The 13605-nt window shown below is 39.7% G+C and overlaps 1 protein-coding gene across 1 annotated transcript in view; it reads right to left on the reverse strand.

Annotated features, from left to right (window-relative positions):
• IFTAP (intraflagellar transport associated protein) overlaps nucleotides 1-12637 on the reverse strand; it is a gene marked incomplete at both ends in the record, with an annotated part of 30261 nt that extends 17624 nt beyond the window's left edge. The window contains 2 exons of the mRNA XM_080345975.1: nucleotides 402-559; nucleotides 12535-12637. Of these exons, the coding sequence (XP_080202101.1) occupies nucleotides 402-559; nucleotides 12535-12637 (261 nt within the window). The remainder of the gene's footprint in view (nucleotides 1-401; nucleotides 560-12534) is intronic.
• Nucleotides 12638-13605: the final 968 nt, after the last annotated feature.

Here is a 13605-nt window from a genome sequence, read left to right on the forward strand (position 1 = left end):
ACTGTTTTCCAGCCAAGGGGACCCACGAACCTGAGTCACTTCTCCCCCCGACTCATACCTCTGAGTGGGATGTGACAGGTGGCATCCATACTCTCAAGGCTTTTTCCCTTTTGCTAACCTCTATTGTTAACTGCAGTCTTCAGTGAAAGCATTAATAAGGTCTCTGCAGGTTGCCTTATTTATTAGTCAGATTATGGCAGCTCTTCAGTAGAGCAAATGCCACTGCCAAGTGTGATTCCTGCAGGTATCTCTGTAAACATTATATATTTAGGTAGTATTTTAAATATTTGCCTTAGCTGAGATAAATATCACTAGCCTCTAACATTTGGACAGTGTATCTCCCCATATTTTCATCTGTTTGAATGTGTGCTTGTCCACATGAACAAATGTTAACTCATTACCTCATTCTTATTTGACATCTGTGGTGGCAGAGACACCCATATTTCTTTGCTTCTTTCAGGTGAATCATCATGTTTATTTCCATTTGATAATTCAGAAGTAGAAAATGTTTTTCTCAGGGAGTCCACTTTAATTCCTTGAATTGTCTTCCCCTCTTTGTCTGCAAGGAGAATCACACCAGATCAGAAAACATAATGAACTATCCAGGAAAAAGAAAACTGTGAATGTCATTAGCTCTAATATTGACTTATTTTTACACATTTACTTTTCCTCTCCTGCTCAGAGCTTCCATGTGCATCATATACCTGTATTTTGCAATCTTTATCATAAAACCCAATACGCAATTTGAACTTCAAGTACAGAGAGTATCATCTGCTCCTCAATATTGAAGAATTGTCTCAAAAGCTTATGCAATATACAAAAAACTTGATAAAACAACCTGAGAGCTGAAAACACCCAAAACAAGCAAGACAGTAAGTAAGGTTATATATTAGTTTTTATTTAAAACCTTTGTTTAAATGGTCTCTGATTGCTGCACAAAATGGCATAGAACATTTGTGTCTGTGCCTTCATCTGGCACTACAAACGCCAGCATGTATGAAGACATGCGATCTGTGCTCACAAAATCACCTGATATCTTAAGCAGTTAAAGGGCACATATTCCTTTACATATCTAACTGATAGTGTACTCAAGAGAACCTGCCAAATTCATGTATACTGTGATTAAGTTGTAAAAGACATACCCATCATTAACCAACTGACATGAGATAAATGCTTTCTGACCACCTGCAAAATGAGGGGATATTTTTCAAGTTTTAGATCCTCTGCATGACAAGAGGGAGACAGAAGATTAAGTGATACATTGTTTGAAGCAGAGTGCTTAGCTTATATTTAACTAATAATTAATAGGTGTATTGTAAGAAAGAAAAAGAACAATTATAACTAACATCATCAATTATTTCTTAGTATAGGTGTATTGTATGTCAAAATTTTCAAAAATTGTAATGTATATGTAATAATTATGTGAATATAAGCAACACAAGAGTATCCAGTCGCTGGAGCACTTATGGAGAATGATCCCCAGTGTTCCCCAGCACTGAAAAAAATAAAAGAATGCCACTTAACAGTGTATGCTGTTTATTTCTTCGTTTCAGTACCTCCTTATCAAGCACAAGAAAGACCTCTGATTTTAATCAGAGTACAGTGATGAACTAATAAAAAAATTGAGTAGTTCTTGTATTTTCTAGCTTGGTATCTTGGTATCATCCTGTTTATACTGACTATCAGCCCAAACATGTGCCCCATGTATAAATCTCACAACCCTTAGAGCAAATGCCCATGTTGCCTAGTACAGAAGTGAGCCTTGGCAATTCTTGTCAGAGCTGATAGTGATACTGGCTGTGAATCCACCCAGGGCCAGCACTCACAGAGCTCTCGGGTGTTCATGGGCACCACTGCCATAATCTCCACCAGTACAGATGCACTGAAAGGTCCTATAACCTAATCATCATATCCTTAGTTAGTAAAACACCTCATTTGAGCTGATTTCTTTAGGTACTGCTGCTTTCACTGTTTAAAAACTATAGTATGCCCTTGACTTAGCTTACTACCGATGTGATATCTCCCCTATATCAGCTACCTGATTGAGTGGAAAAAATTTGCAAGTAAATATTTTTTAATTGGGATCAGACTAACAAACAGCAATACGCCAGTGATATTTCACAGAATCACAGAACAGTTAGGGTTGTAAGGGACCTCTGGAGATCATTTAGTCCAATCCACCTGCTAAAGCAGGTTCACCTAAGGTAGATTGAGCAAGAATGTGTTCAGGTGGATTTTAAATGTCTCCAGATGTCAAGGTTTGATTGCAGGGTGACAATAGAACCGTGGCAGATGTATTGTTAACCCCTTCTCCCCCACTTCATCCCCTTCCTCTTCTCCCTTCCCAATAAGGACAGGCGATTGGGAGGGAAAGAAGAACAGAGAGAAGAAAGTTGGAAAAATTAAAAGCTAATGCTACTAATAAAAATAGAGAATACAAAATATACAAAACCAATCTTGAAAGTCCCAGCAACTGCTCCCGCAGATGTAGGGCCAGGACCCGAAGTCCTGGACTCGACCCTGCAGCCAATCGGAGCTGGATTCAGTCTGTCACTAGGCCTCAGTTCGCAGGGACGATTTACAAGGTCCTCTCCTAATGTTGGCCATAAGGAAAAGGGACGAGATCCTCGTGATCTCCCACTTTTATATGAAGTATCACATGAATGGGATGAAATACTTGGTTGGTCAGTTTCATCTCTGAACTGCTGGGGGAGACTGTGTCAAATGCCTTACTGAAGTCAAGGTAGACCACATCCACTGCTCTGCCATCATCCATCCATCTTGTTATGTCCTCATAAAAGTCAATGAGGTTGGTCAAGCACAACTTCCCCTTGGTGAAGCCATGTTGACTGCCCCTAATGACCCTCTTATCCCTGATACACCTTGAGATGGCACCAAGGATAAGGCGCTCCATCAGTTTCCCAGGGATGGAGGTGAGGCTGACCGGTCTATAGTTACCCGGGTCCTCCTTCTTGCCCTTTTTGAAGACTGGAGTGACATTTGCTTTCCTCCAGTCCTCAGGCACCTCTCCCGTTTCCCAAGACTTGGCAAAGATGATGGAGAGTGGTCCAGCAATGACCTCAGCCAGCTCCCTCAGCACCCATGGGGGCATCCCATCTGGACCCATAGTTTATGGATATCCAGATTGCTTAACTGCTCCCTAACCCAGTCCCCATCAACTGAGCAAACTCCTCCATCGTCCTGCCTTCCTCTGGGGCCTCAGTGGTACAGGGCTCCTCAGGACAGCCTCCGTCAGAGCAGACAGAGACAAGAAGGCATTCAGTAACTCTGCCTTCTCTGTATCTTCTGTCACCAGGGTACCCACCTCATCCATCAGTGGGCCTACATTGCCTCTGCTGTTAGTTTTATCTGCCACGTATTTGAAAAAGCTCTTCCTGTTGTCCTTGACCCCTCTCGTCAGGTTTAATTCTAAGGAGGCCTTAGCTTTCCTAGTTGCTTCCCTACACCCTCTGACAACAGCCTTATATTCTCCTCAGGTGGCCAGCCTCTCCTTCCGTGATCTATAAACTCTCCTTTTCCACTTGAGCTTACCCAGCAGTTCCCTGTTTAACCACATAGGTCTCCTGGCTCTCTTCCTTGATTTCCTACGTGTCAGGATGCTCTGATCTTATGCCCAGTAGAAACAGTCCCTGAACACTAACCAATTATCTTGGACCCCTTTACCTTCAAGCAGCCTTGCCCATGGGATTTCCCCTAGCAATTGCATGAAAAGGCCAAAGTTTGCCCTGCTGAAGTCCAGGGTTGCAATTCTGCTTGCTATCCTGTTCCTGCCACAGGAGATCCTAAACTCCACCATCTCATGATTGCTGCAACCAAGGCAGCCCTCAACCTCTACCGCTTCAACCAGACCCTCCTTGTTAGTCAGGATGAAGTCCAGCAGTGTACCTCTTCTAGTCAGCTCCTCCACCCTTTGCATCAGAAAGTTATTGTCAAGGCACTGGAGGAACCTCCTAGACTATGGCTGGCTGGCTGAGTAGTCCTTCCAGTTTTGGGCTTCTCATTATAAGAAAGACCTTGAGGTACTAGAGCAGTCTTAAAATTACATTCAGCCCTTTGAAGGCAACAGTGAGGCTGACATGGCCCCTGGTGAAAATGAGTTTAACACTCCTGTACCAGAGGGAGTTCAGAGGAGGACGACAAAGCTGGTGAGGGTTCTGGAGCACAAGTCTTATAAGGAGCGGCTGAGGGAACTGTTTAGCCTGGAGAAAAGGAGGCTGAAGGGAGACCTTATCACTCTCTACATCTGCCTGAAAAGAGGTTGTAGCATGGAGGGTGTTGGTCTCTTCTTACTTGGACAGCAATTTTTGGATACTTCCCTTGCTGTAGGATGTTTAAAAAATACAGGAAAGGACTTTTGTTTCGTACATGCTCCTCAGGGGAAAGACAAACGATTGTCACTCCCAATATATTTCATGCACTCTCACACACCTGCTTTAGCTTAATGTACAACAATACTTCTTCAAGACTAACTCAGCTCTTTAATTTCAAAAGTTTAACTGTTATTTTACTCTATCAGTATCTCTCCCTTTTTCCTTAATGGAACATATATGTTCTGGTTTTGTGCAGTGTTTATCTGTATCAATATGTCTGTTTCTCTGTTGTGTTTTAGATAGTGCCAGTGTTAGAAAAGGCGCAATATTTCCTGTTTATACCACACTCATCCCACCCGATCATTTAAAAATATGTATTATTCTTCCACAGTTCAACAGTGCTGCTTGCTGTATACCTTCTCCATTTGAATATTATAACCCAATTAGTTAAATAACAAAGCAAATGTCCACTTGACCATTTCAGCAGCCTGCCATGAGCAAAATCCTGCTTTTCCCAACAGATGATGATAAAAAATAATCTTTACAAAATTCAGAAAACCATGACAGAAACCTTAGAGCAGATCCTCAGCTGACATTAACTAGCAGAATCCTATTGAGGGAGCTACACATCTTAATGTCTACCAGGGATCAAGTGGTATCTATCACTACCAAGCAATGCCAACACACTAGATCAGATTTCTGGTTCTAACAATAAAGAGGTTTGGTTTGGTTTTTTTTTTTTTGGGGGGGGGGAAGGTTTCACAAAGGCACAGGCTGTACAAATGGTAGTATTTTGCAATCATAACTTGTCAGTGTATCAGGATCTAAAAGCTGGAAGACTTTTTCCAGAAGTTTATAAAGATGGGCCTGCTCCCAATAGCTTCAGAAAAACTACACTATCTTTTGCAGAATCTAAATAGTGTTACATTTCAGAAATTGTGTTTAAGAGAAGGAAGAGCTGTAAATTAGACAGTAACTAAGAGGAGAATACTAGCTCAGTGTACAGGAACTCCACACTTCTTTCTGAATCTTTCCTACACTTTGAACTTTGGTGAAAAGAAACAGAATATGAGTTGATCACCTAAATAAGCACTGTGTTGGTTACACTTTGTTTACAGTTCAAGCAACCACAAATGTGCTTAAATTCATCCTCAGAACAAAGAAACCACATTAAATATATATGTTGGGAGCACTGTAAAAGAGCAGGTGATATACTAGTAAATCAGGACAAAACTGATTTTTAAAACCTTCTGTGTACTTGCATTGTAGAAGAATTCAGCACTAGCAGGTAAGTAGATAAACACTATAAGAAAAAAGTGAATTCTATATAATTAAAAGCATCTGGCATCTCCATACAAATTACTCCTTTCTCAACAAGTAATATCATAAAAAGATTACAGCAGGTGGGAACAAATCAATAGAATGCTAGAGAGCCCAAGAGCTTCAAAATAGCTCGACTTTGGATATTATAATTAAGGCACTAAGGCAACTTCAAAAAGGTCTGATTTTCTTTTTAAAGGCAAATACCAACTTAATTGAAATCAGGCATTTCCATGTGATTTTATACTGGACACAGAAAAGCACACAATTCAATAGAGAGTTCAGCATTAAACTGGCAGTGAGGTCACTTGACTGCTGTTTCTGGTTGTCCTGATGAGCCACTATACGGCTCTGATCTCCAACATTCTTTGCTTTGTGTCATTTCCACATCTGAAAAAGAGGGCTAAAAGTGTTTCCTCACCTCACTGCAATGACATGAAACTTAGCCAACAGCTGCATTTAGCACACTTCAATGCCTTTCAAGGCAAGGTGATGAGGTTAACAAGAGTTCATTTTGTGTTACTGCTTCTTCTAGTACTACAGAATTCAACCATAGCCAACATGCCACTTAACAGGATGGAATCTGTATCAAACTATCAACAGCAAAATTACTAAATATTTCCCTTTTCTACATTTTAGAAAATCTGAGTTATGCAACAGAGTGAAAATACTTTTTTTTTCATCTGAAACAATCTTTAGAAATTTTTTACTAATAAAAGCATCACAGAAAAGAACAAAGAATTGCTATTAGGGATAGCGCTATTGTTCCAGAGCTGTCAAAGTTTCTGGGAGTCCAAGTGCCTCTGTCCTTACTTGGTGCTGCCAATGAGCTACTGTGAAAACTAACACTAGTCATTTCCCCTCTTTATGCCTAATTTTTTTCTGTCTGTACAGTGAAGTACTTTGCATAGCAAATATGATTGAGATCTAAGTACAACACATATCCATAAAACAGATCAGCTATTATTAAAAAATAATCTATTATGTTTGCATCCCTATGTGTTTTTTCCTACATTTAGGGACTCTGTATGATATTTGATTTTACACTACATGGAATTAAGGTTATATAGAGACAGCTACCGAATTTATGATCAATAGAAAATTGCAAAATTTTTCTCTCAACCAGTTCTTTTCAATGATCCAGCACAACACATCAATAAAAAGCTCTGAACTGACACTGTTTCACTATTTCATGCCCTGTTTAAGTTCCCTGTGGATGACAGATTAATTTAATTAGTTTTATTGAACTGCCTAGTTGCTTTTATTGGCAAAACCACTCATATGAAGAAGGCTGGAAATTTCTCTTGGGGTTAGAATTGTCCTACTGGCCCATTTTAAAAACTGAAGTGAATTTACTGTCATTTCTTACAATTTTTTGCTATGCTTTCTGCTGTTAAGACTCACATGTGTAAAGTGCATCCACTGACACTTACATAGGAAGTTTAAAGTTGTTGTTTTTCCTAAATGTGGTTAACAAAAAAAGGAAGGAGACAGCTACCATCAAATGGACTTTGAACTAAATACATCACTCAGCTTTCACTGGGGAATTAAATTAATTTGATTGCAACACAGAATAAGGCTCTTGCATGCCACCTGGAAGTAGAGAAGGGGTCTGCCACTTTCCAACTTCTGCCACTTGACAGCTTGCTCCACTCAGAAGCATCAAAATGACTGCACTGAGGCTACAAAGTATATATCCAAGGTTCAGTATGCTTAGAGATGGGTCTGATCAAAGCCCTCAGACTTGAATGCACTGCCAAGCAAAATTAAGAGTAGGAATGGATTGAATTTAATTCTAGTGGTCAAATACCCAGGACCATGGAAAAACTAGTAATCTAAACTTGGGTTTGGATAAGAAATTTATTCATGGCAGCATTTTCATATGCAGCTGGCTGATCATGGATAACATATTTTTACAAGTGGAAGAGGAGTAATTTGAAATCTAGATGAAAAATGTGAAGCTTGGACCATTTTTTTCCCCTATATTTTTTCAGAAGGTCAAGGGAGATATTTTATGCTCCAGTGAATTTCCAAATCTTCTGCTGAGTTTAGAAAAATGAGCAGATGTTGCTTCTAATTTTGGACATCATCATTCTCTCCATCAGATTTCAAACACTCTTCCTTAGATTTGAAAGAGCCTCTTGTGGTACTTTTTTAAAAAAGTGGGGATTTGGTTGATCTCCACAAGATTTTGTCCACACTGGTTCTAGGAAGTGTTTAGTTCTGAAGAGAACATACATTGACAACATCTACAGAAATCTGTGTCATCAGTTCCTTTGTAAATCAAAATTTTATGAGGCTTCTTCAACTGCACAATCAAGAAAACACACTTAAGGGATTTTTTGGACTTAAAAAACATAGTGGAGTTGTACACTCTTAAAGCAAAAGCCAGTTAGCTGTTTTATTATCAGATTGTTTCTATACTCAGTGCTAAAATGAACTAACAAAACTAAATATGTAACTTGGCATAAGCATAAGGGGTTCAGTGGTTCTAAGAGCAGCACAAATTAATGTATTAAAGTAAATGAATAATAAAATTATTTCTCTTACCAACATCTTTGCTTTGGATTTGCACAAGAGGTGGTAATTTCTTTTCCAGATGCTGAAAACTCCTGCAAAGCCTTACAGCAAGCATGAAAGATTTCATCTTTCTGGACCTGTGCTCTAATTACTAAATTATATTCCCATGGGTTCACCAGCCCTTTCACCTATTTATTAATTTATGATAAAAAACATACTTTGGATGCTGTATGTAAGAAAACTAAGAGACTTACTGGGATCTTAAGCTAGCCCTCGAGTGCCCATCCATTACAGAATCAAAGAAAAGGGTTAAAAATTTTTCCAATCACGGAGGGAGTGCTCCCATAGTTTTTAAAATATTATGCATTTGAGATATATAGTCCATGTTCTTTTGGAGTATGTAAGTTTAAAATGCTGAGCTCAGAGTTTTAAAATGACATTTAAGTATGTTTATCTGTGTTCCATTAGATCTAGTAGAAGAGTAGTAAAAGGCTTACTATAGGATTTACTTGTCAATTAGTCTATGAATCCTCATTCTGTGACAGTATCAAGCACACTTCAAAAAAACAGAATCATTGTTGCTTCAGGAATACTAAAAGCAGGAAGATTAAATTCCTATTTCAAATATATAATTTATGGTCCAACTAAGTTATAAAGTATCTGTGTGCTACTTAAATCATACACATAGCATGTCAGAATCATAGAATTGTTTTGGTTGGGAAAGACCTTTAAGATCATTGAGTCCAACCACTAACCTAGCACTGTCAAGTCTACTTCTAAACTGCATATCACAAATTACACAGAATTTAGAAGGACCTTATTTTTACTCCAAATCTTGTTGTACTTGAGCTAAGACAAAGTCTCCTCAGATAACATAAGTAAGAATAAGATCTCTATTCTTACTCTATAGAGTAGCCAAAGGTAATATCTCACAATCAGATATAAGAAGACAACATTCTAAAAATGTTATTTTCTTGATTAGGGTATTAGCAAACCTTAAAAAGCCAATGAAAGTCAGAAATGCAAAAATTCACTAATAGTGTTTGCCATATTTACAGGCATGGAACTATTCTGTCAGCAGAAGACCCTAATATGCTCACAGGGGTTTACTCCAGGCTACATTTATAACCTCAAAGGGTTCTTTTTAGATAGGTCAGAACAGTCAAAGACGCTTAGGTTTTTGTACTCGAGGTACACTCTTTTCAATTTCACTGTGTGTAATTTTAACTAATGAAGAAAAATTAAACATTCATTAGGAAATTGGATTCTTTTGAGATGCTTTCAAGAATAATGTAGAAACTCCAGGAGAAAATAGCTTACCAATCTCAACTAGAGAGCTAGAACAAATTCATGCACCAGTGAAAATCACCTTATATGAATATGGTACCCTGTGAAATAAGTACAATCCAACTATTAACAGTTTTACATGTGTCTTCTGCTTCCAATGTTATGACAGTCAAAAATAAATCTATCAGATAGTGAACTGTTTCAAGGAATTCTTTTAAAGTGCTCCTATATATTTACCCACACAACTGAATGAGCTTGGTTATTCGTGTACACCAATAGCTATCTCTGTATCTAACTAAGCAAATTCTGACATGAAGGCTCATAGTACAAAGATTTAATGTGTGGATCAACACGATTATCAGGCCAAATTCAGAAAGGTAATCTAAAAATGGTCAGGATATCAGCAGCGAGTGAGGAGCACAGCAGCAGCTACAGAGCAACGGCAGGAGATCTAAACATGGTGAACCGACGTGCACAGCAGTGGCTATAGTAATTGCCAAGGCTGGGCATGGATTGAGGACACAAGAAGGAGATCCCAAGAGGATCACCATGAAAGCAGCTGATCTCACGAGAGGGGCTGATGTGGCAGGGGCATTGCCAGGAACAACTAGGGGAGACTTAAATGCCCTCCTAGGGAGTGCAGGTGACCAGGAAGACAGTGAACAGGTCCAGCTAACAGGGGTGAAGCAGTTAGTGCAGCAGTGTGCACAGGCAATTTACAGACAGAGCAGGGAAGCTCAGCAAGCTCAACTGATTTACTTCACTTGGTTGTTGCTGGACCACAAGTCTCAAGAGGAGTGGTTGAGGGAACTGGGGCTGTTCAGTCTGGAGAAAAGGAGGCTGAGAGGAGACCTTATCACTGTCTACAACTACCTGAAAGGAGGTTGCAGCATGGAGGGGGTTGGTCTCTTCTCCCAAGTAGCAAGTGACAGGACAAGAGGAACTGGCCTCAGGTTGCACCAGGGAAGGTTTACATTGGATGTTAGGAAAAAATTCTTCACTGAGAGGATGGTGAAGCAGTGGAATGCCTTGCCCGGGGAAGTGGCAGAGTCACCATCCCTGAAGGTGTTTAAAAGGCGTTTAGACAAGGTTCTTAGGGACACAGTTTATTGTTAGAGTTGGGTTATGGTTGGATTCGATGATCCTGAGGGTCTCTTCTAACCAAAATTATTCAATTCGATTTTATTCTAGATTTTACTTGACCCCACAGTAAATATCTAAACTCATACATAAATGTGAAAATTTCTGCAGCTGTGGCGATGAGGAATGATGCATACAGACACACAGACACAGAGTTCTTGTTAGCAGCGAGAGCAGAGCCAGGCTGAGCTGACTTTTATTAACAATTCTCAATTTATAGGTTTACAGATATGGACCTGGACTAAGAGGTAAGACAGAATGTTTTTTCAAAAAATGTTATCCCAAACACACCACACTCATGACTGTTTTCAGTCATGTTCCCATGCATATCTCGTGGGCAGCGTTCTGACCCACTCATTCACATGCCCAGGCCCAACATTCATACATCATACATATGGCGGTGGTTTTCCAACCCTAGATACCATTCTCACTGGCCTGGGCCATCATTTCTTACACTCATAAAAAACATACTTCTGTATAACCTGTCCCAAGGTCCTTTAGCTGGAGCCGCACATTCTGCCATTCCCACATGCAGCCTACTAGCAGACAGTCTTTATTAAGCTATCAAATGAGTATTTTCCAAATGCAAAATTAATAAACTAATAATTTGATATTTTATAAAGTATCTTGCACTGTTCTGATGCTAAAATGCCTTGTGCTTTGAGTGGAATTTTTGCAGGTCATTAGTTCATAATGCAAACCAACATCTTTGGGTATTTTTAAAGGAAAATGAAGGTAGGAGGAAAACAAGCTGAGCTGTTTTGTTTACACTAGCATAGGAAACTGCATTTCTAAGCATTTCATTCAGCTAAAGCTCTGCTTTTTACAGTTTTAGTGGCAGATGCCATAGTGACAATGAAAGTGACTGAAATACACACTGAGGCTTTTTGCAAGTAGCATCATGACATGCAGTATGCTTCTAAGATAGGAGCTATCCCTAGTGTATCAATCATACATAAAGACCAAGAACCTAATTTTCAATCCTCCTATCTCATCCTTCAGTGTCTCCTTTCTCTTCCATTTTTTATTGGGAGGAGACGGAAGGTTGCCACAAGATTACTTCTATGGCAGCTTCGACTCCCCACTGGTTTTCTCTGCTCAGTGCCTGTGACTGACACTTAGTTCTGCCTCAAGCATAAGGACAGGACAGACTTCTGAATGCCAATGAATGGAGCATGCCACATGCTGTAATTGAAAAATACAGTTCTTTTGCAATAAGATGAGGACATCATTTTTAGTGCAAAGCTGTGGTGAAGAGAATTGTGAGTAATATGCAGCTCACAGTTATTTTTATAATACCTTACTTAACATGGCCAAAAGCAATGAACCTGAGCTACAGAATTTGGATCCAGATCTGAATTGCCTGTAATTCAGCAGTGGTCAGATCAAGGTTAAGCTCCACCTTTTATTTATCTGCAGAGTATGAGACTGTTTCAGTGTAACTGTTCTAACCTGATGTCCTGATGTGCCTTCGTCCTTGTTATCTGTTAGCTTGTCACACATAACAGCATAACACAAAGAGCCAATATTAGTAAATCTGTGGAAGTATCCAAATCGCACACCTATAATTTTAGGCCATCTCATACTATTAAGCACTTTCCTTAGCCTCTTCTTCTTTTATGGGAACTTCTCTAGCAAAATAATGCAGAACATACTTAGGAAAAGCCCATCGTTCCAAATAGCGCACACTCCCCCACATCCCTAAGGCAAGCAAAACATGGTTAAACACCTGACCTACCTTAGCAGTCTGTGAACCAAGCTAAGGAAAGTCATCCTCAGGGATCCTACTGCTTATAGGAGAAACAAAAGTATCAAAAGGATTTGCCTAAGGTCACAAAGCAAGTAAGTAGCAGAACAACACTAAAATACTACTGCTCTTCTTTTTACCTTCCCTTCTGGCTGCAATTTCTAATGGGAGATTTGGGGAATTACATACCTTTCAAAAGATAAGTGAATGTATTTAGAAACTCTTCATATGACTGCTCATGGCTATCACTAAATTCATCAAGGATGCTGTTGTTTGACAGTTGTTCTCCCATGATCCACTACTTGACAGTCGAACAGGTATATCTGCCTTAGTAGGCTGCTTCTGCAATAGAAAGAAGAGAGTCCTATGTACCTGTAGGCAGAAAACAAATTAACCAACGAATCCCTAATTCACACAGATGAGCACCAGAATGTAAATTTTTTCTTCTCTTCTTGTGAAGTTCTGATATTGTCAGTGGGACTCCACACAACATTTCCCCCAAAATTCAAGTGAACATAGTCATTTTAAGTGCAAAAGGAGCGACTGTAATCACCTCTGCCTGAAATGTATGTCCTCAGGTAATACGGCCCAGCCTCTCTCAGTGGTGTTCATTCCCCTTTAGTCTTAGGACCCCTGTCGTCTTTGCAGAAACAGTAATAACACTTGTGTGCTTGATTTAAAAACTGGGACACCTGTACATTCAAAACTTGGACTGAATCCATCATTCTGCAGGTGCGCTGTTCACTGTGTCATCAAAGCCACTAAACCCAGATTTTGGAGGGCATGTTAAATCATTATGAGATGTGTGAGCCAATACACGGGATGGAGAGGGTATGATGGAGCTGGGCAGCCATGTAGAAGGTGAGCGCCACCCCTAAGAAGGGAACAAATGCAGAGAGCTGAGAGAACCCCACCAAAGCTTTTCTGGACCTGAAAGCTCCACTCTTCAGTCACATAGCAACAGTCTTCCAGCCCATCTTCATCACTTCACCAGACCCTAGGGGAAGTAATGGCCCTGAAGCAGCTCTTGGTGAAGTATGCTTAAGTTAATCCTGACCCTCACTTATAAAAGCTGTGTAAATACATTTTAACAGCTATGTGATGCCAAATAATTAATAGTATTACTAATTTTTTGTACACATAGGACCAGACTACTATAAGCAGAAAAGCACAGATGAGGACGTAGACACATGTAACAGCCACATTGTCCCACATGGTGGCAACTTCACTAAAAAATAGCCATTTTACATACATAAATGT

Source organism: Nesoenas mayeri (genome assembly GCF_963082525.1).
Source record: "Nesoenas mayeri genome assembly, chromosome: 5".
Taxonomy (NCBI): domain Eukaryota; kingdom Metazoa; phylum Chordata; class Aves; order Columbiformes; family Columbidae; genus Nesoenas; species Nesoenas mayeri.